Below are 25,027 nucleotides of genomic sequence, written 5' to 3'. Positions count from 1 at the left end.
CTAGTGATGTATACCTGCTACCGATGCTACTAGTGATGTATACCTGCTACCGATGCTACTAGTGATGTATACCTGCTACCGATGCTACTAGTGATGTACATCTGCTACCGATGCTACTAGTGATGTACATCTGCTACCGATGCTACTAGTGATGTACATCTGCTACCGATGCTACTAGTGATGTACATATGCTACCGATGCTACTAGTGATGTATATCTGCTACCGATGCTACTAATGATGTATATCTGCTGCTGATGCTACTAGTGATGTATATCTGCTACTGATGCTACTAGTGATGTATATCTGCTGCTGATGCTACTAGTGATCTATATCTGCTACTGATGCTACTAGTGATGTATATCTGCTACTTATGCTACTAGTGATGTATATCTGCTGCTGATGCTACTAGTGATGTATATCTGCTACTGATGCTACTAGTGATGTATATATGCTACTGATGCTACTAGTGATGTATATCTGCCACTGATGCTACTAGTGATGTATATCTGCTACTGATGCTACTAGTGATGTATATCTGCTGATGCTACTAGTGATGTAGAGTGGGGAAAAAAGTATTTAGTCAGCCACCAATTGTGCAAGTTCTCCCACTTAAAAAGATGAGAGAGGCCTGTAATTTTCATCATAGGTACACGTCAACTATGACAGACAAATTGAGATCTCATTTTAGGATTTTTAATGAATTGATTTGCAAATTATGGTGGAAAATAAGTATTTGGTCACCTACAAACAAGCAAGATTTCTGTCTCTCACAGACCTGTAACTTCTTCTTTAAGAGGCTCCTCTGTCCTCCACTCGTTACCTGTATTAATGGCACCTGTTTGAACTTGTTATCAGTATAAAAGACACCTGTCCACAACCTCAAACAGTCACACTCCAAACTCCACTATGGCCAAGACCAAAGAGCTGTCAAAGGACACCAGAAACAAAATTGTAGACCTGCACCAGGCTGGGAAGACTGAATCTGCAATAGGTAAGCAGCTTGGTTTGAAGAAATCAACTGTGGGAGCAATTATTAGGAAATTGAAGACATACAAGACCACTGATAATCTCCCTCGATCTGGGGCTCCACGCAAGATCTCACCCCGTGGGGTGAGCAAAAAATCCCAGAACCACACGGGGGGACCTAGTGAATGACCTGCAGAGAGCTGGGACCAAAGTAACAAAGCCTACCATCAGTAACACACTACGCCGCCAGGGACTCAAATCCTGCAGTGCCAGACGTGTCCCCCTGTTTAAGCCAGTACATGTCCAGGCCCGTCTGAAGTTTGCTAGAGTGCATTTGGATGATCCAGAAGAGGATTGGGAGAATGTCATATGGTCAGATGAAACCAAAATAGAACTTTTTGGTAAAAACTCAACTCGTCGTGTTTGGAGGACAAAGAATGCTGAGTTGCATCCAAAGAACACCATACCTACTGTGAAGCATGGGGGTGGAAACATCATGCTTTGGGGCTGATTTTCTGCAAAGGTACCAGGACGACTGATCCGTGTAAAGGAAAGAATGAATGGGGCCATGTATCGTGAGATTTTGAGTGAAAACCTCCTTCCATCAGCGAGGGCATTGAAGATGAAACGTGGCTGGGTCTTTCAGCATGACAATGATCCCAAACACACCGCCCGGGCAACGAAGGAGTGGCTTCGTAAGAAGCATTTCAAGGTCCTGGAGTGGCCTAGCCAGTCTCCAGATCTCAACCCCATAGAAAATCTTTGGAGGGAGTTGAAAGTCTGTGTTGCCCAGCGACAGCCCCAAAAATCACTGCTCTAGAGGAGATCTGCATCAATCAATCAATCAATTTTATTTTATATAGCCCTTCTTACATCAGCTAATATCTCGAAGTGCTGTACAGAAACCCAGCCTAAAACCCCAAACAGCTAGTAATGCAGGTGTAGAAGCACGGTGGCTAGGAAAAACTCCCTAGAAAGGCGAAAACCTAGGAAGAAACCTAGAGAGGAACCAGGCTATGAGGGGTGGCCAGTCCTCTTCTGGCTGTGCCGGGTGAAGATTATAACAGAACCATGCCAAGATGTTCAAAAATGTTCATAAGTGACAAGCATGGTCAAATAATAATCAGGAATAAATCTCAGTTGGCTTTTCATAGCCGATCATTAAGAGTTGAAAACAGCAGGTCTGGGACAGGTAGGGGTTCCATAACCGCAGGCAGAACAGTTGAAACTGGAATAGCAGCAAGGCCAGGCGGACTGGGGACAGCAAGGAGTCACCACGGCCGGTAGTCCCGACGTATGGTCCTAGGGCTCAGGTCTCTCAGTTGGCTTTTCATAGCCGATCATTAAGAGTTGAAAACAGCAGGTCTGGGACAGGTAGGGGTTTCGTAACCGCAGGCAGAACAGTTGAAACTGGAATAGCAGCAAGGCCAGGCGGACTGGGGACAGCAAGGTGTCATCATGCCCGGTAGTCCTGACGTATGGTCCTAGGGCTCAGGTTCTCAGAGAGAAAGAGAGAACGAGAGAATTAGAGAGAGCATACTTAAATTCACACAGGACACTGGATAAGACAGGAGAAGTACTCCAGGTATAACCAACTAACCCCAGCCCCCCGACACATAAACTACTGCAGCATAAATACTGGAGGCTGAGACAGGAGCGGTCCGGAGACACTGTGGCCCCATCCGAAGAAACCCCCGGACAGGGCCAAACAGGAAGGATATAACCCCACCCACTCTGCCAAAGCATAGCCCCCGCACCACTAGAGGGATATCCTCAACCACCAACTTACAATCCTGAGACAAGGCCGAGTATAGCCCACAGAGGTCTCCACCACAGCACAAACCAAGGGGGGGCGCCAACCCAGACAGGAAGATCACGTCAGTAACTCAACCCACTCAAGTGACGCACCCCTCCCAGGGACGGCATGAAAGAGCACCAGCAAGCCAGTGACTCAGCCCCTGCAACAGGGTTAGAGGCAGAGAACCCCAGTGGAGAGGGGAACCGGCCTGGCAGAGACAGCAAGGGCTGTTCGTTGCTCCAGAGCCTTTCCGTTCACCTTCACACTCCTGGGCCAGACTACACTCAATCATATGACCTACTGAAGAGATAAGTCTTCAGTAAAGACTTAAAGGTTGAGACCGAGTCTGCGTCTCTCACATGGGTAGGCAGACTGTTCCATAAAAATGGAGATCTATAGGAGAAAGCCCTGCCTCCCGCTGTTTGCTTAGAAATTCTAGGGACAATTAGGAGGCCTGCGTCTTGTGACCGTAGCGTACGTATTGGTATGTACGGCAGGACCAACTCGGAAAGATAGGTAGGAGCAAGCCCATGTAACGCTTTATAGGTTAACAGTAAAACCTTGAAATCAGCCCTTGCCTTAACAGGAAGCCAGTGTAGGGAAGCTAGCACTGGAGTAATATGATCAAATTTCTTGGTTCTAGTCAGGATTCTAGCAGCCGTATTTAGCACTAACTGAAGTTTATTTAGTGCTTTATCCGGGTAGCCGGAAAATAGAGCATTGCAGTAGTCTAACCTAGAAGTAACAAATGCATGGATTAATTTTTCTGCATCATTTTTGGACAGAAAATGTCTGATTTTTGCAATGTTACGTAGATGGAAAAAAGCTGTCCTTGAAACAGTCTTGATATGTTCGTCAAAAGAGAGATCAGGGTCAAGAGTAACGCCGAGGTCCTTCACAGTTTTATTTGAGACGACTTTACAACCATCAAGATGAATTGTCAGATTTAACAGAAGATCTCTTTGTTTCTTGGGACCTAGAACAAGCATCTCTGTTTTGTCCGAGTTTAAAAGTAAAACGTTTTCAGCCATCCACTTCCTTATGTCTGAAACACAGGCTTCTAGCGAGGGCAATTTTGGGGCTTCACCATGTTTCATTGAAATGTACAGCTGTGTGTCATCCGCATAGCAGTGAAAGTTAACATTATGTTTTCGAATAACATCCCCAAGAGGTAAAATATATAGTGAAAACAATAGTGGTCCTAAAACGGAACCTTGAGGAACACCGAAATGTACAGTTGATTTGTCGGAGGACAGACCATTCACAGAGACAAACTGATATATTTCCGACAGGTAAGATCTAAACCAGGCCAGAACTTGTCCGTGTAGACCAATTTGGGTTTCCAGTCTCTCCAAAAGAATGTGGTGATCGATGGTGTCAAAGGCAGCACTAAGGTCTAGTAGCACGAGGACAGATGCAGAGCCTCGGTCTGACGCCATTAAAAGGTCATTTACCACCTTCACAAGTGCAGTCTCAGTGCTATGATGGGGTCTAAAACCAGACTGAAGCATTTCGTATACATTGTTTGTCTTCAGAAAGGCAGTGAGTTGCTGCGCAACAGCTTTTTCAAAAATTTTTGAGAGGAATGGAAGATTCGATATAGGCCGATAGTTTTTTATATTTTCCGGGTCAAGGTTTGGCTTTTTCAAGAGAGGCTTTATCACTGCCACTTTTAGTGAGTTTGGTACACATCCGGTGGATAGAGAGCTGTTTATTATGTTCAACATAGGAGGGCCAAGCACAGGAAGCAGCTCCTTCAGCAGTTTAGTAGGAATAGGATCCAGTATGCAGCTTGAAGGTTTAGAGGCCATGATTATTTTCATCATTGTGTCAAGAGATATAGTACTAAAACACTTAAGTGTCTCTCCCGATCCCAGGCCCTCGCAGAGCTGTGCAGATCCAGGACAGCTAAGCCCTGGAGGAATACGCAGATTCAAAGAGGAGTCCGTAATTTGCTTTCTAATGGTCATGATCTTTTCCTCAAAGAAGTTCATGAATGTATTACTGCTGAAGTGAAAGCCATCCTCTCTTGGGGAATGCTGCTTTTTAGTTAGCTTTGCAACAGTATCAAAAAGAAATTTTGGATTATTCTTATTTTCCTCGATTAAGTTGGAAAAGTAGGATGATCGAGCAGCAGTGAGGGCTCTTCGGTACTGCACGGTACTGTCTTTCCAAGCTAGTCGGAAGACTTCCAGTTTGGTGTGGCGCCATTTCCGTTCCAATTTCCTGGAAGCTTGCTTCAAAGCTCGGGTATTTTCTGTACCAGGGAGCTAGTTTCTTATGACAAATGTTTTTCGTTTTTAGGGGTGCAACTGCATCTAGGGTATTGCGCAAGGTTAAATTGAGTTCCTCAGTTAAGTGGTTAACTGATTTTTGTCCTCTGACGTCCTTGGGTAGGCAGAAGGAGTCTGGAAGGGTATCAAGGAATTTTTGTGTTGTCTGAGAATTTATAGCACGACTTTTGATGCTCCTTGGTTGGGGTCTGAGCAGATTATTTGTTGCGATTGCAAACGTAATAAAATGGTGGTCCGATAGTCCAGGATTTTGTGGAAAAACATTAAGATCTACAACATTTATTCCATGGGGACAAAACTAGGTCCAGAGTATGACTGTGGCAGTGAGTAGGTCCAGAGACATGTTGGACAAAACCCACTGAGTCGATGATGGCTCCGAAAGACTTTTGGAGTGGGTCTGTGGACTTCTCCATGTGAATATTAAAATCACCAAAAATTAGAATATGATCTGCTATGACTACAAGGTCTGATAGGAATTCAGGAAACTCAGAGAGGAACGCTGTATATGGCCCAGGAGGCCTGTAAACAGTAGCTATAAAAAGTGATTGAGTAGGCTGCATAGATTTCATGACTAGAAGCTCAAAAGATGAAAACGCCTTTTTTTTTTTTTGTAAATTGAAATTTGCTATCGTAAATGTTAGCAACACCTCCGCCTTTGCGGGATGCACGGGGAATATGGTCACTAGTGTAACCAGGAGGTGAGGCCTCATTTAACACAGCAAATTCATCAGGCTTAAGCCATGTTTCAGTCAGGCCAATCACATCAAGATTATGATCAGTGATTAGTTCATTGACTATGACTGCCTTTGAAGTGAGGGATCTAACATTAAGTAACCCTATTTTGAGATGTGAGGTATCACGATCTCTTTCAATAATGGCAGGAATGGAGGAGGTCTTTATCCTAATAAGATTGCTAGGGTGAACACCGCCATGTTTAGTTTTGCCCAACCTAGGTCGAGGCACAGACACAGTCTCAATGGGTATGGCTGAGCTGACTACACTGACTATGCTATTGGCAGACTCCACTAAGCTGGCAGGTTGGCTAACAGCCTGCTGCCTGGCCTGCACCCTATTTCACTGTGGGGCTAGAGGAGTTAGAGCCCTATCTATGTTGGTAGATAAGAGGAGAGCACCCCTCCAGCTAGGATGGAGTCCGTCACTCCTCAGCAGGTCAGGCTTGGTCCTGTTTGTGGGTGAGTCCCAGAAAGAGGGCCAATTATCCACAAATGTTATCTTTTGGGAGGGGCAGAAAACAGTTTTCAACCAGCGATTGAGTGCTGAGACTCTGCTGTAGAGCTCGTCACTTCCCCTAACTGGGAGGGGGCCAGAGACAATTACTCGATGCCGACACATCTTTCTAGCTGATTTACACGCTGAAGCTATGTTGCACTTGGTGACCTCTGACTGTTTCATCCTAACATCGTTGGTGCCGACGTGGATAACAATATCTCTATACTCTCTACACTCGCCAGTTTTAGCTTTAGCCAGCACCATCTTTAGATTAGCCTTAACGTCGGTAGCCCTGCCCCCTGGTAAACAGTGTATGATCGCTGGGTGATTCGTTTTAAGTCTAATACTGCGGGTAATGGAGTCGCCAATGACTAGGGTTTTCAATTTGTCAGAGCTAATGGTGGGAGCCTTCGGCGTCTCAGACCCCGTAACGGGAGGAGTAGAGACAAGAGAAGACTCAGACTCAGACTCCGACTCGCTACATAATGGGGAAAACCGGTTGAAGGTTTCTGTCGGCTGAATGAGCGACACCGGTTGAGCATTCCAACAGTATTTCCCTCCAGAAGCCATGAGAAAGTTGTCCGGCTGCGGGGACTGTGCGGGGGGATTTATACTAACGTTACTGTCTGTACTTACTGGTGGCACAGACGCTGTTTCTTCCTTTCCTACACTGAAATTACCCTTGCCTAACGATTGCGTCTGAAGCTGGGCTTGTAGCACAGCTATTCTCGCCGTAAGGCGATCGTTCTCCTGTATATTATGAGTACAGCGACTGCAATTAGAAGACATCATGTTAATGTTACTACTTAGCTTCGGCTGTTGAAGATGTTGACGAACCATGTCCAGATAAAGCGTCCGGAGTGAAAAAGTTGAATAAGGGAAAAAAGTTGCGATGGAAAAAAGGAAAATAAAGTAAAGTTGGCAGCTAAAACGCACAGGAAAATGACTCTTCTGTCTCGGGATAAAACGTCCGGGGTGAAAAAGTTTAACGAAAAAAGATGAGTGAGGACAAAACTAAAAAGTTGGTAAATTTGTTGAACACAGAGATTGATTAAACGTTTATTAAAAGTAAAACGTGAATAGTTTGGCAGGTAGCCAAGTAGCAACAAACAGCACAGCAGCACGGAGACAATGCGGAAGCGAGACGGAAGTCACGTAGTGGAAGAGGAATGGGCCAAAATACCAGCAACAGTGAGTGAAAACCTTGTGAAGACTTACAGAAAACGTTTGACCTGTGTCATTGCCAACAAAGGGTATATAACAAAGTATTGAGAAACTTTTGTTATTGACCAAATACTTATTTTCCACCATAATTTGCAAATAAATTCATTAAAAATCCTACAATGTGATTTTCTGGATTTTTTTTCCTCATTTTGTCTCCTCATTTTGTCTGTCATAGTTGACATGTACCTATGATGAAAATTACAGGCCTCTCTCATCTTTTTAAGTGGGAGAACATGCACAATTGGTGGCTGACTAAATACTTTTTTTCCCCACTGTATATCTGCTGCTGATGCTGCTGGTGATGAACAGTACCAGCCAAAAGTTTGGACACACCTACTCATTCCAGGGTTTTACATTATTTGTACTATTTTCTACATTGTAGAATAATAGTGAAGACATCAAAACTATGAAATAACACATATGGAATCATGTAGTAACCAAAAAAGTGTTAAACAAATCAAAATATATTTTATATTTGAGATTCTTCAAAGTAGCCACCCTTTGCCTTGATGACATCTTTGCACACTCCTGTCATTGTCCCCCACCCCCTCTTTTACGCTGCTGCTACTCTGTTTATTATCTATGCATAGTCACTTTAACTCTACCTACATGTACAAATTACCTCAATTACCTCGACTAGCCGGTGCCCCCGCACATTGACTCTGTACCGGTCCCACCTGTATATAGCCTGTATATTGACTCTGTACCGGTACCCCCTGTATATAGCCTGTATATTGACTCTGTACTGGTACCCCCTGTATATAGCCTGTATATAGCCTGTATATTGACTCTGTACCGGTACCCCCTGTATATAGCTGTATATTGACTCTGTACCGGTACCCCCTGTATATAGCTGTATATTGACTCTGTACCGGTACCCCCTGTATATAGCCTGTATATTGACTCTGTACCGGTACCCCCTGTATATAGCCTGTATATTGACTCTGTACCGGTACCCCCTGTATATAGCCTGTATATTGACTCTGTACCGGTACCCCCTGTATATAGCCTGTATATTGACTCTGTACCGGTACCCCCTGTATATAGCTGTATATAGCCTGTATATTGACTCTGTACCGGTACCCCCTGTATATAGCTGTATATAGCCTGTATATTGACTCTGTACCGGTACCCCCTGTATATAGCTGTATATAGCCTGTATATTGACTCTGTACCGGTACCCCCTGTATATAGCTGTATATAGCCTGTATATTGACTCTGTACCGGTACCCCCTGTATATAGCCTGTATATAGCCTGTATATTGACTCTGTACCGGTCCCCCCTGTATATAGCTGTATATAGCCTGTATATTGACTCTGTACCGGTACCCCCTGTATATAGCCTGTATATTGACTCTGTACTGGTACCCCCTGTATATAGCTGTATATAGCCTGTATATTGACTCTGTACCGGTCCCCCCTGTATATAGCTGTATATAGCCTGTATATTGACTCTGTACCGGTACCCCCCTGTATATAGCCTGTATATTGACTCTGTACCGGTACCCCCTGTATATAGCTGTATATAGCCTGTATATTGACTCTGTACCGGTACCCCCCTGTATATAGCCTGTATATTGACTCTGTACCGGTCCCCCCTGTATATAGCTGTATATAGCCTGTATATTGACTCTGTACCGGTACCCCCCTGTATATAGCCTGTATATTGACTCTGTACCGGTACCCCCTGTATATAGCCTGTATATTGACTCTGTACCGGTACCCCCCTGTATATAGCCTGTATATTGACTCTGTACCGGTACCCCCTGTATATAGCCTGTATATTGACTCTGTACCGGTACCCCCTGTATATAGCTGTATATAGCCTGTATATTGACTCTGTACCGGTCCCCCCTGTATATAGCTGTATATAGCCTGTATATTGACTCTGTACCGGTACCCCCCTGTATATAGCCTGTATATTGACTCTGTACCGGTACCCCCTGTATATAGCCTGTATATTGACTCTGTACCGGTACCCCCCTGTATATAGCCTGTATGTTGACTCTGTACCGGTACCCCCTGTATATAGCCTGTATATAGCCTGTATATTGACTCTGTACCGGTACCCCCTGTATATAGCCTGTATATTGACTCTGTACCGGTACCCCCCTGTATATAGCCTGTATGTTGACTCTGTACCGGTACCCCCCTGTATATAGCCTGTATATTGACTCTGTACCGGTACCCCCTGTATATAGCCTGTATATTGACTCTGTACCGGTACCCCCCTGTATATAGCCTGTATATTGACTCTGTACCGGTACCCCCTGTATATTACATTTACATTTTAGTCATTTAGCAGACGCTCTTATCCAGAGCGACTTAGTTAGCCTCCCTGCTGTTATTTTACTGCTGCTCTTTTACTGCTACGCTTTAATTATTATTATGATTTTTTTTAACTTAACACTTATTATTCTTAACTGCATTGTTGGTTAAGGGCTTGTAAGTAAGCATTTCACTGTAAGGTCTACGGCTGTTGTTTTCGGCGCATGTGACAAATAAAATTTGATTTGATTTAATACCGTGAAATTGATGTTAATGCCCTAACCCTTTAGTGTAATAGCTGTTTGAAAAGACTGCCTGAAATTTCAACCTGTTTTTGTGGGATGGAGTTTTGGCCTGCCTGGTGACATCATCAGGCTTTACATTAGTTAATAGACCAATAAGAAAGAGAGTTCCAAACATAGTCTATAACCGGTAAGAATGTTGACTGAATGATCTGTTTCCTGCTATTTAATGAAAAGCATGACCTATTTCTATAAAATAAGTCAAAAATGTATCTTCTAAGCAGGGACACCACTGATACTACTATATGATGATGTCCTGTTGTCTCCTCCAGCAGACAGTGTGGAGATGGATCTGGACATGCCGGGTCCTGTTCTGACCCACCTGGAACAGGTGAACAGTGTGTCAGGCCAACTGTACTATGAGAGGGGACAGAACGGCTCGGCTACAGGGAGGTGGAGGGACCAGGAAGCAGTCGGCTCACGACCAGCCAGCGCGGCCTACCTGTACTCCTCCTTGTCACACTCCCACTCTGGCCCGCTCCGTGTCCTGTGGACCCAGGATATGAGGTCAGAGGTGTTTGTTCACAGCTTCCTGTTCTGGATGGATGTGGTGGAGCTGGTGCGCGTGGCAGGGATTCCAGACGTGTTTTACTCTGGCTGGGTGTTTTCTGTCTACATCCTGGCCTTTCTGTCCTGTCTCCGTTTGGCAGTGACACCTCACAGCGCTCTACTGCCATCAGCTGGCTTCTTCCTGCAGGACCTGCCCTTCCTGATCCTGCGCCTCGCTCTGATCTCTGTCCATGGCTACGTCACACCGCTGCTTTACCCGATGAAGAACCTGTTGGTCTGCTTGACATTCACCTACTTCAACTTCCTGACCAAGCTCCGCCTCTTCCGCAGAGAGAGCATGTTCTAGTCTTGCACACCAGCCAGCTGATGTCGAGACGTCTGGTTTCACAGCGCCTCAGAACTGGACTTGACTGGGAGTCTATGGCAGGAGCAGAGCAAGTGATTTAAACAACAAAGTGAGTTAGGAAAATCTGAAAGTACGCATCTTAGAAATAGCTTTCACATATAAACTGAATATGCTCGAACTCAGAATCAGTTGAGTTTCCCCAAAATAATATGATTAATGTTATCAAACATTTATTTTGATTGCCGATTTTCGCCATTTCTCAAATTCCCATAATACAGCTGTAGCCGGCTCGATCCTTTCAAGTCTTTGTAGCACGGTGTTACCAGGCTCTATGTGCCAACAAGGTTAAGCATGTTCTAAAGAGATGATGTCATCAGGATTCACTGAACTGCTATTGCTTTTATACCATAGTTGAGGAAGACATCATTAGGTTTAGCCCACGTCCCCTAGGGTTAGCCCACGTCCCCTAGGGTTAGCCCACGTCCCCTAGGGTTAGCCCACGTCCCCTAGGGTTAGCCCACGTCCCCTAGGGTTAGCCCACGCCCCCTAGGGTTAGCCCACGTCCCCTAGGGTAAGCCCACGTCCCCTAGGGTTAGCCCACGTCCCCTAGGGTTAGCCCACGTCCCCTAGGGTTAGCCCACGTCCCCTAGGGTTAGCCCACGTCCCCTAGGGTTAGCCCACGTCCCCTAGGTTTAGCCCACGTCCCCTAGGTTTAGCCCACGTCCCCTAGGTTTAGCCCACGTCCCCTAGGGTAAGCCCACGTCCCCTAGGGTAAGCCCACGTCCCCTAGGGTAAGCCCACGTCCCCTAGGGTAAGCCCACGTCCCCTAGGGTAAGCCCACGTCCCCTAGGGTTAGCCCACGTCCCCTAGGGTAAGCCCACGTCCCCTAGGGTAAGCCCACGTCCCCTAGGGTAAGCCCACGTCCCCTAGGGTTAGCCCACGCCCCCTAAGGTTAGCCCACGCCCCCTAAGGTTAGCCCTCGTCCCCTAGGGTTAGCCCACGTCCCCTAGGGTTAGCCCATGTCCCCTAGGGTTAGGGAGTGAACATTATTTAAAGGTTACATGGAGAAAATTGGACCTCTGAAATGAAAATGGATGGCCCTGCCTGAACCCTCCCCTATACCCAAAATAATAATTAACCCTAAACCTGAACCCTCCCCTATACCCAAAATAATAATTAACCCTAACCCTGAACCCCCCTATACCCAAAATAATAATTAACCCTAACCCTGAACCCCCCTATACCCAAAATAATAATTAACCCTAACCCTAACCCTGAACCCTCCCCTATACCCCAAATAATAATTAACCCTAACCCTGAACCCTCCCCTATACCCCAAATAATAATTAACCCTAACCCTGAACCCTCCCCTATACCCAAAATAATAATTAACCCTAACCCTGAACCCTCCCCTATACCCAAAATAATAATTAACCCTAACCCTGAACCCTCCCCTATACCCAAAATAATAATTAACCCTAACCCTGAACCCCCCTATACCCAAAATAATAATTAACCCTAACCCTAACCCTGAACCCTCCCCTATACCCCAAATAATAATTAACCCTAACCCTGAACCCTCCCCTATACCCCAAATAATAATTAACCCTAACCCTGAACCCTCCCCTATACCCAAAATAATAATTAACCCTAACCCTGAACCCTCCCCTATACCCAAAATAATAATTAACCCTAACCCTGAACCCTCCCCATACCCAAAATAATAATTAACCCTAACCCTGAACCCCCCCCCCCCCCCCCCCCTATACCCAAAATAATAATTAACCCTAACCCTAACCCTAACCCTGAACCCTCCCCATACCCAAAATAATAATTACACCAAGATGGAAAGCAGAGAACATGTCTACATTTCATGCAATTCTACGTAATTTTACATATTAACAGAATCTTTCTTTAATACCACAAATTACTGAAATTACAGACTAAGAATGGACAGAGATAGGCCTATGTGTTCATATTATCATATTTCTCCAATGCCAAAGTGTATCTTGTTTGCAACAAAACGGTCCCTGTTTGCAAATAATGAAATCTGAGACGTCATTAGGAATCTGAGCATGGTACTTTCAAAGGTTAAGCCTACCGTTCCGCCCCTGACAGAGTAGGCCTACCGACGCAGAAAAATGTAAGCTTTAACTGCTGGCTACTCTTCTTCTGTGGCTTAAACCAACGAGAGAAGGTCACAAGTGTTTCCCTAAAAGCTGTCTGGGTTTAAACATCTATTGTACAGAAAGTGAATAGCTTAATCAACTGATAGTGACAGTATTAGATTACTTCCCAAGCACAGTCAGCCTCTGAATGTCAAAGAAATGAAACAATGATATCCCTATATGCTTGTTTATAGCATAAAGCATCGCAGACCAAATCGCTTTTATAGATCACGTTATATAATCGGATCAGTTTTATTTTCTTCAAAATCTTAAGCTAACAAGGGGTAGGCCTGTGCTTTTTTTCTTTAATACAAGGTAGGCCTATGGCATACCCTCTCATACTCCCTCAATTCAAGTCTTATTTTTTTATTTATTCTTATTTTTTTTATGGGGTAGATCAGCTTTAATATTGCAGATAGATTGTAACTTCCATCAATGTAATTGTCTGCATCACTTCCAATCACCCATATGTTTTTTTTTCTCGCAAATATATATATATATATATATCTTTATAACTGTGCTCTTTCACAAAAGCTCTCAACCTATAACCTATATACTTATTATGGACACAGTATGCTTACATTATTAGTTATCTTGTTGTTATTGTTTGTTGTTAGTTGTTATTAGTCCCATCTTTCAGCTTCATTCAACACCACCCATCTATCTCTTAACACCATCCATATTGGATTTCTATTTGCCTTATATCTTTCAACTGTACTGTGATGTTTTACAAAAGTTCTGAACCTTTCTATTCTCAGATTGTGAATTGAAAATAAACATTTTTGCTAAAAGTATTAGTATATTATTGATCGATTGACTATGACTTTTCAGATCACCCAGTAGTGCTATCTGCAGGGTTAGCTCCAGGTAAATATTGCAATCCTTTAGCCATTCCTGGACCTGTGTCCAAAAACAAGCTACAAATGGACAGAACCAAAACAAATGATCTAATGATTCTGTCTCTTCGTAGCAAAATCTGCAGAGCTGGGAAGATTGTATCCCCCATATAAATAACATTATATTGGTAGCAAGAATTGAACAATTCTAAGTTTTGAATCCGGCTTCGTTTTGCGTATCAGTTCATAAACACTATGCCATGGAATCGGTACGTCAAAAATCTCTTCCCAACTATTTTGCAATCTCAATTCAAGTCTTGGTTTTAACTTAACAGCCCTTCAATGACACAGAGGTAGGCTATTTAAAGAGTGCATTGTGGGTGGAGGAATGGACCGACAGATCTATGGATATAGCGACCTATAGCCTAATTTCATCTGTCAAACAGGAAGGCCTACCTCTTATCTCTTAAATATGAAGAAATGGGCTCCAACACAAAGCCCTCTTGTTGTTAGTACAGTCTAATTAATATTAAGACTGTTGAAATGAATTTGCCTACTTTTCAGCACCATGAGCTGTCCATTTCCGATTGATTGCTCCGTGGCTGCTGCTTCAAGTTTCAGCACCACACTGTAAGTTACTGGAATCTGGCTTATTGAGAGGTCAATAACTCTGATAAATACATCATGGGCAAGAAACATATTGTTTTTAATAAAATCAATTATAGTAGTAGCAAGCTATCAAAGTTGACCTCCAGTCCTCCTTCTCATCTTAATGCTCTCCTTCTCTAACTGAACAGAACATAGACTAGTCCGCACGCAAGATTTATTGATGAGGCCTAATCAAAAATTATTTTCGGAAGAAGCCTTTGACTCTTCTCCTGAACTGCTACTGTAGGCCTACACAGCACAGCCATTGGTTAGAGAGCACACAAAAACGTTTTTATCAGCAAGAGCAGAGCAGGCCGGGGCTCAGGGTTGGAATATCCATTGCAGTGTGTAATGCAGCCTAGTTTTATTCACTCCATCCCAGCAGCTATCTTAGAAATATAACTTTGCTCGGTGCTTCTCCCAGCATGCACTTCATAGCCTATAGGCTAAGGATTATTTGATTGAGACAACACTGAGAGAGCATGCACTTGATATTGTGCGCCCAATGGAGAATCATAGATGAGGGGCGGCATCGGGAACGCATCAATATGTAAAATCAAATCAAATGTTATTTGCCACATGTGCCTAATACAACAGGTGTAGACATTACAGTGAAATGCTTACTTACAAGCCCTTAACCAACAATGCATTTTTTAAATATATTTAATTTTTTAAGTGTTAAGCTAAAAAAAATAAAAGCAAATAACTAAAGAGCAGCAGTAAAATAAAATAACAGTAGGGAGGCTATATACAGGGGGTACCGGTACAGAGTCAATGTGCGGGGCACCGGCTAGTCGAGGTAATTGAGGTAATATGTACATGTAGGTAGAGTTAAAGTGACTATGCATAGATAATAAACAGAGAGTAGCAGCAGCGTAAAAGAGGGGGTGGGGGACAATGACAAGAGTGTGAAAAGCTGTCATCAAGGCAAAGGGTGCCTACTTTGAAGAATCTCAAATATAAAATATATTTTGTTTGTTTAACACTTTTTTGGTTACTACATGATTCCATATGTGTTATTTCATAGTTTTGATGTCTTCACTATTATTCTACAATGTAGAAAATAGTACAAATAATGTAAAACCCTGGAATGAGTAGGTGTGTCCAAACTTTTGACTGGTACTGTTCATCACCAGCAGCATCAGCAGCAGATATACATCACTAGTAGCATCAGCAGCATATATACATAACTAGTAGCATCAGTAGCAGATATACATCACTAGTAGCATCAGCAGCAGATATACATCACTAGTAGCATCAGCAGCAAATATACATCACTAGTAGCATCAGCAGCAGATATACATCACTAGTAGCATCAGCAGCAGATATACATCACTAGTAGCATCAGCAGCAGATATACATCACTAGTAGCATCAGCAGATATACATCACTAGTAGCATCAGCAGCAGATATACATCACTAGTAGCATCAGCAGCAGATATACATCGCTAGTAGCATCAGAAGCAGATATACATCACTAGTAGCATCAGCAGCAGATATACATCGCTAGTAGCATCAGCAGCATATATACATCACTAGTAGCATCAGCAGATATACATCACTAGTTGCATCAGCAGCAGATATACATCACTAGTAGCATCAGCAGCATATATACATCACTAGTAGCATCAGCAGATATACATCACTAGTAGCATCAGCAGCAGATATACATCACTAGTAGCATCAGCAGATATACATCACTAGTAGCATCAGCAGCAGATATACATCGCTAGTAGCATCAGCAGCAGATATACATCGCTAGTAGCATCATCAGCAGATATACATCACTAGTAGCATCAGCAGCAGATATACATCACTAGTATCATCAGCAGCAGATATACATCACTAGTAGCATCAGCAGCAGATATACATCGCTAGTAGCATCATCAGCAGATATACATCACTAGTAGCATCAGCAGCAGATATACATCACTAGTAGCAGATATACATCACTTTTTTTTCCTCAATTTGTCTGTCATAGTTGACGTGTACCTATGATGAAAATTACAGGCCTCTCATCTTTTTAAGTGGGAGAACTTGCACAATTGGTGGCTGACTAAATACTTATTTTCCCCACTGTACATCACTAGTAGCATCAGCAGCAGATATACATCACTAGTAGCATCAGCAGCAGATATACATCACTAGTAGCATCAGTAGCAGATATACATCACTAGTAGCATCAGTAGCAGATATACATCACTAGTAGCATCATCAGCAGATATACATCACTAGTAGCATCAGCAGCATATATACATCACTAGTAGTATCAGTAGCAGATATACATCGCTAGTAGCATCAGTAGCAGATATACATCACTAGTAGCATATATACATCACTAGTAGCATCAGCAGATATACATCACAAGCAGACATCACTAGTAGCATCAGCAGCAGATATACATCACTAGTAGCATCAGCAGCATATATACATCACTAGTAGCATCAGTATCAGATATACATCACTAGTAGCATCAGTATCAGATATACATCACTAGTAGCATCAATATCAGATATACATCACTAGTAGCATCAGTATCAGATATACATCACTAGTAGCATCAGTAGCAGATATACATCACTAGTAGCATCATCAGCAGATATACATCGCTAGTAGCATCATCAGCAGATATACATCGCTAGTAGCATCAGTAGCAGATATACATCGCTAGTAGCATCAGTAGCAGATATACATCACTAGTAGCATATATACATCACTAGTAGCATCAGCAGATATACATCACTAGTAGCATCATCAGCAGATATACATCACAAGCAGACATCACTAGTAGCATCAGCAGCAGATATACATCACTAGTAGCATCAGTAGCAGATATACATCACTAGTAGCATCAGCAGCAGATATACATCACTAGTACCATCAGTAGCAGATATACATCACTAGTAGCATCAGCAGCAGATATACATCACTAGTAGCATCAGTAGCAGATATACATCGCTAGTAGCATCAGCAGCAGATATACATCGCTAGTAGCATCATCAGCAGTTATACATCGCTAGTAGCAGATATACATCACTTTCTTTTCCTCAATTTGTCTGTCATAGTTGACGTGTACCTATGATGAAAATTACAGGCCTCTCTCATCTTTTTAAGTGGGAGAACTTGCACAATTGGTGGCTGACTAAATACTTATTTTCCCCACTGTACATCACTAGTAGCATCAGCAGATATACATCACTAGTAGCATCATCAGCAGATATACATCACTAGTAGCATCATCAGCAGATATACATCACTAGTAGCATCAGTAGCAGATATACATCACTAGTAGCATCAGTAGCAGATATACATCACTAGTAGCATCAGCAGCAGATATACATCACTAGTAGCATCAGCAGCAATATACATCACTAGTAGCATCAGCAGCAGATATACATCACTAGTAGCATCAGCAGCATATATACATCACTAGTAGCATCATCAGCAGATATACATCACAAGCAGACATCACTAGTAGCATCAGCAGCAGATATACATCGCTAGTAGCATCAGCAGCAGATATACATCGCTAGTAGCATCAGCAGCAGATATACATCACTAGTAGCATCAGCAGCAGATATACATCACTAGTAGCATCAGCAGCATATATACATCACTAGTAGCATCATCAGCAGATATACATCACAAGCAGACATCACTAGTAGCATCAGCAGCAATATACATCACTAGTAGCATCAGCAGCAGATATACATCACTAGTAGCATCAGCAGCAGATATACATCACTAGTAGCATCAGCAGCATATATACATCACTAGTAGCATCATCAGCAGATATACATCACAAGCAGACATCGCTAGTAGCATCAGCAGCAGATATACATCGCTAGTAGCATCAGCAGCAGATATACATCGCTAGTAGCATCAGCAGCAGATATACATCACTAGTAGCATCAGCAGCAGATATACATCACTAGTAGCATCAGCAGCATATATACATCACTAGTAGCATCATCAGCAGATATACATCACAAGCAGACATCACTAGTAGCATCAGCAGCAGATATACATCACTAGTAGCATCAGCAGCATATATACATCACTAGTAGCATCAGTATCAGATATACATCACTAGTAGCATCAGTAGCAGATATACATCACTAGTAGCATCAGCAGCAGATATACATCGCTAGTAGCATCATCAGCAGATATACATCGCTAGTAGCATCATCAGCAGATATACATCGCTAGTAGCATCAGTAGCAGATATACATCGCTAGTAGCATCAGTAGCAGATATACATCACTAGTAGCATATATACATCACTAGTAGCATCAGCAGATATACATCACTAGTAGCATCATCAGCAGATATACATCACAAGCAGACATCACTAGTAGCATCAGCAGCAGATATACATCACTAGTAGCATCAGCAGCAGATATACATCACTAGTAGCATCAGTAGCAGATATACATCACTAGTAGCATCAGCAGCAGATATACATCACTAGTAGCATATATACATCACTAGTACCATCAGCAGATATACATCACTAGTAGCATCAGCAGCAGATATACATCACAAGCAGACATCACTAGTAGCATCAGCAGCAGATATACATCACAAGCAGACATCACTAGTAGCATCAGCAGCAGATATACATCACTAGTAGCATCAGTAGCAGATATACATCACTAGTAGCATCAGCAGCAGATATACATCACTAGTAGCATCAGCAGCAGATATACATCACTAGTAGCATCAGCAGCAGATATACATCACTAGTACCATCAGTAGCAGATATACATCACTAGTAGCATCAGCAGCAGATATACATCACTAGTAGCATCAGTAGCAGATATACAACGCTAGTAGCATCAGTAGCAGATATACATCACTAGTAGCATATATACATCACTAGTAGCATCAGCAGATATACATCACAAGCAGACATCACTAGTAGCATCAGCAGCAGATATACATCACTAGTAGCATCAGCAGCATATATACATCACTAGTAGCATCAGTATCAGATATACATCACTAGTAGCATCAGTAGCAGATATACATCACTAGTAGCATCATCAGCAGATATACATCGCTAGTAGCATCATCAGCAGATATACATCGCTAGTAGCATCATCAGCAGATATACATCGCTAGTAGCATCAGTAGCAGATATACATCACTAGTAGCATCAGCAGATATACATCACTAGTAGCATCATCAGCAGATATACATCACAAGCAGACATCACTAGTAGCATCAGCAGCAGATATACATCACTAGTAGCATCAGTAGCAGATATACATCACTAGTAGCATCAGCAGCAGATATACATCACTAGTACCATCAGTAGCAGATATACATCACTAGTAGCATCAGCAGCAGATATACATCACTAGTAGCATCAGTAGCAGATATACATCGCTAGTAGCATCAGTAGCAGATATACATCGCTAGTAGCATCAGCAGCAGATATACATCGCTAGTAGCATCATCAGCAGTTATACATCGCTAGTAGCAGATATACATCACTTTCTTTTCCTCAATTTGTCTGTCATAGTTGTCGTGTACCTATGATGAAAATTACAGGCCTCTCTCATCTTTTTAAGTGGGAGAACTTGCACAATTGGTGGCTGACTAAATACTTATTTTCTCCACTGTACATCACTAGTAGCATCAGCAGATATACATCACTAGTAGCATCATCAGCAGATATACATCACTAGTAGCATCATCAGCAGATATACATCACTAGTAGCATCAGTAGCAGATATACATCACTAGTAGCATCAGTAGCAGATATACATCACTAGTAGCATCATCAGCAGATATACATCACTAGTAGCATCATCAGCAGATACACATCACTAGTAGCATCAGCAGCAGATATACATCACTAGTAGCATCAGCAGCAGATATACATCACTAGTAGCATCAGCAGCATATATACATCACTAGTAGCATCATCAGCAGATATACATCACAAGCAGACATACATCACAAGCAGCATCAGCAGCAGATATACATCGCTAGTAGCATCAGCAGCAGATATACATCACTAGTAGCATCAGCAGCAGATATACATCACTAGTACCATCATCAGCAGATATACATCACAAGCAGACATCACTAGTAGCATCAGCAGCAGATATACATCACTAGTAGCATCAGTAGCAGATATACATCACTAGTAGCATCAGCAGCAGATATACATCGTTAGTAGCATCAGTAGCAGATATACATCACTAGTAGCATATATACATCACTAGTACCATCAGCAGATATACATCACTAGTAGCATCATCAGCAGATATACATCACAAGCAGACATCACTAGTAGCATCAGCAGCAGATATACATCACTAGTAGCATCAGTAGCAGATATACATCACTAGTAGCATCAGCAGCAGATATACATCACTAGTAGCATCAGCAGCAGATATACATCGCTAGTAGCATCATCAGCAGATATACATCGCTAGTAGCATCATCAGCAGATATACATCGCTAGTAGAAGATATACATCACTTTTTTTTCCTCAATTTGTCTGTCATAGTTGACGTGTACCTATGATGAAAATTACAGGCCTCTCTCATCTTTTTAAGTGGGAGAACTTGCACAATTGGTGGCTGACTAAATACTTATTTTCCCCACTGTACATCACTAGTAGCATTAGCAGATATACATCACTAGTAGCATCAGCAGATATACATCACTAGTAGCATCATCAGCAGATATACATCACTAGTAGCAGATATACATCACTAGTAGCATCAGCAGCAGATATACATCACTAGTAGCATCAGTAGCAGATATACATCACTAGTAGCATCATCAGCAGATATACATCACTAGTAGCAGATATACATCACTAGTAGCATCAGCAGCAGATATACATCACTAGTAGCATCAGTAGCAGATATACATCACTAGTAGCATAATCAGCAGATATACATCACTAGTAGCATCAGATATACATCACTAGTAGCATCAGCAGCAGATATACATCACTAGTAGCATCAGTAGCAGATATACATCACTAGTAGCATCATCAGCAGATATACATCACTAGTAGCATCATCAGCAGATATACATCACTAGTAGCATCAGCAGCAGATATATATCACTAGTAGCATCAGCAGCATATATACATCACTAGTAGCATCAGCAGCAGATATAAATCACTAGTACCATCAGTAGCAGATATACATCACTAGTAGCATCATCAGCAGATATACATCACAAGCAGACATCACTAGTAGCATCAGCAGCAGATATACATCACTAGTAGCATCAGCAGCAGATATACATCACTAGTAGCATCAGTATCAGATATACATCACTAGTAGCATCATCAGCAGATATACATCACTAGTAGCATCAGCAGCAGATATACATCACTAGTAGCATCAGCAGCAGATATACATCACTAGTAGCATCATCAGCAGATATACATCACAAGCAGACATCACTAGTAGCATCAGCAGCAGATATACATCACTAGTAGCATCAGCAGCATATATACATCACTAGTACCATCAGTAGCAGATATACATCACTAGTAGCATCATCAGCAGATATACATCACAAGCAGACATCACTAGTAGCATCAGCAGCAGATATACATCACTAGTAGCATCAGCAGCAGATATACATCACTAGTAGCATCAGCAGCAGATATACATCACTAGTAGCATCATCAGCAGATTTACATCACTAGTAGCATCAGTAGCAGATATACATCACTAGTAGCATCAGCAGCAGATATACATCACTAGTAGCATCAGTAGCAGATATACATCACTAGTAGCATCAGCAGCAGATATACATCACTAGTAGCATCAGCAGATATAGATCACTAGTAGCATCAGCAGCAGATATACATCACTAGTAGCATCAGTAGCAGATATACATCACTAGTAGCATCAGCAGCAGATATAGATCACTAGTAGCATCAGCAGCAGATATAGATCACTAGTAGCATCAGCAGCAGATATACATCACTAGTAGCATCAGTAGCAGATATACATCACTAGTAGCATCGGTAGCAGGTATACATCACTAGTAGCATCGGCAGCAGATATACATCACTAGTAGCATCAGCAGCAGATATACATCACTAGTAGCATCAGCCGCAGATATACATCACTAGTAGCATCAGCCGCAGATATACATCACTAGCAGCATCAGCAGATATAGATCACTAGTAGCATCAGCAGCAGATATACATCACTAGTAGCATCAGCCGCAGATATACATCACTAGTAGCATCAGTAGCAGATATACATCACTAGTAGCATCAGCAGCAGATATACATCACTAGTAGCAAAAGCAGCAGATACACAGTGCATTCGGAAAGTACTCAGACCCCATGACTTCTTCCACATTTTGTTACATTACAGCTTTATTCTACAATGGATTTTATTTTTTAAAAAAATCCCTCATCAATCTCCACACAATACCCCATAATGACACAGCAAAAATAGGTTTTTAGAAATGTTTGCAAATTTATAAAAAAATTAAACTGAAATATCACCTTTACATAAGTATTCAGGCCCTTTACTCAGTACTTTGTTGAAGCACCTTTGGCAGCGATTACAGCCTCGAGTCTTCTTGGATATGACGCTACAAGCTTGGCACACCTGTATTTGGGGAGTTTCTCCCATTCTTCTCTGCACATCCTCTCAAGCTCTGTCAGGTTGGATGGGGAGTGTCGCTGCACAGCTTTTTCAGGTCTCTCCAGAGATGTTAGATCGGGTTCAAGTCCGGGCTCTGGCTGGGCCACTCAAGGACATTCAGAGACTTGTCACGAAGCCACTCCTGCATTGTCTTGGCTGTGTGCTTAGGGTCGTTGTCCTGTTGAAAGGTGAACCTTTGTCTCAGTCTGAGGTCCTGAGCACTCTGGAACAGGTTTTCATCAAGGATCTCTCTGTACTTTGCTCCGTTCATCTTTCCCTCAATCCTGACTAGTCTCCTAGTCCCTGCCTTTTGGACCTAGACTTGGCGCTCCGATACCGCTTGCCGTGCGGTAGCAGAGAGAACAGTCTATGACTAGGGTGGCTGGAGTCTTTGACAATTTTGAGGGCCTTCCTCTGACACTGCCTGGTATAGAGGTCCTGGATGGCAGGAAGCTTGGCCCCAGTGATGTACTGGGCCATACACACTACCCTCTGTAGTGCCTTGAGGTCGGAGGCCGAGCAGTTGCCATACCAGGCGGTGATGCAACCAGTCAGGATGCTCTCGATGGTGCAGCTGTATAATTTTTTGAGGATCTGAGGACCCATGCCAAATCTTTTTTGTCTCCTGAGGGGGAATAGGCTTTGTAGTGCCCTCTTCACGACTGTCTTGGTGTGTTTGGACCATGATAGTTTGTTGGTGATGTGGATACCAAGGAACTTGAAGCTCTCAACCTGTTCCACTACAGCCCCGTCGATGAGAATGGGGGCGTGCTCAGTCCTCTTTTTTTTTCTTGTAGTCCACAAATGTAGCCTAATAAGCAACTAATTCTAAAACACTGAGAAATATTGACATTTCATCAATTACAAATTACATGACCCTCCCCCTGGACTCGATTAAAAAAATACTAAACCCTCCCCTTGACTGAAATTGGAAAAAGCATGACCCTCTCCAATTCTCCTCCAGGTAACCATTCTGTACATTTAGGGTTAGCCCATGTCACCTAGGGTTAGCCCCTGCCCGCCAGGGTTAGCCCCTGTCACCCAGGGTTAGCCCCTGTCACCCAGGGTTAGCCCCTGCCCGCCAGGGTTAGCCCCTGCCCGCTAGGGTTAGCCCCTGTCACCTAGGGTTAGCCCCTGCCCGCTAGGGTTAGCCCATGTCACCTAGGGTTAGCCCCTGCCCGCCAGGGTTAGCCCATGTCACCTAGGGTTAGCCCCTGCCCGCCAGGGTTAGCCCCTGCCCGCCAGGGTTAGCCCATGTCACCTAGGGTTAGCCCCTGCCCGCCAGGGTTAGCCCATGTCACCTAGGGTTAGCCCATGTCACCTAGGGTTAGCCCATGTCACCTAGGGTTAGCCCCTGCCCGCCAGGGTTAGCCCATGTCACCTAGGGTCAGCCCATGTCACCTAGGGTCAGCCCATGTCACCTAGGGTCAGCCCATGTCACCTAGGGTCAGCCCATGTCACCTAGGGTCAGCCCATGTCACCTAGGGTCAGCCCATGTCACCTAGGGTTAGCCCATGTCACCTAGGGTCAGCCCATATAACTACAAGCTACAATACAGTGTACAGTGTGTCATGAGCCATCACTTTTGAGTTAAATGTGTTTAAATGTAAGTATTTATTCCTACTCCATCGTACTCCATATTTGTTCGTATGCTTTAAGGGCTGGGTTTTATTTGAATGTTATCACCCACCAGCAAGGCATTGTTTATTAGTCAGTAACAGCTGCAAAGTTCTTCCTCTTTGCATTTGCAATTGAGCTGAGCCAAACAGCTTTTCGTCCACTTGGCCGCCT

General features: G+C 43.1%; 1 protein-coding gene across 1 annotated transcript in view; it reads left to right on the top strand.

Moving 5' to 3' along the window:
• Positions 1-10,939, top strand: part of LOC311150601 (transmembrane protein 236-like) — a gene marked incomplete at both ends in the record, with an annotated part of 34,059 nt that extends 23,120 nt beyond the window's left edge. The window contains one exon of the mRNA XM_084188085.1: positions 10,356-10,939. Coding sequence (XP_084044211.1) covers positions 10,356-10,939 — 584 coding nt within the window. The remainder of the gene's footprint in view (positions 1-10,355) is intronic.
• Positions 10,940-25,027: the final 14,088 nt, after the last annotated feature.

Source organism: Coregonus lavaretus (assembly GCF_964263955.1).
Source record: "Coregonus lavaretus genome assembly, chromosome: 23".
Taxonomy (NCBI): domain Eukaryota; kingdom Metazoa; phylum Chordata; class Actinopteri; order Salmoniformes; family Salmonidae; genus Coregonus; species Coregonus lavaretus.
This window is presented reverse-complemented; position numbering and strand designations above follow the sequence as displayed.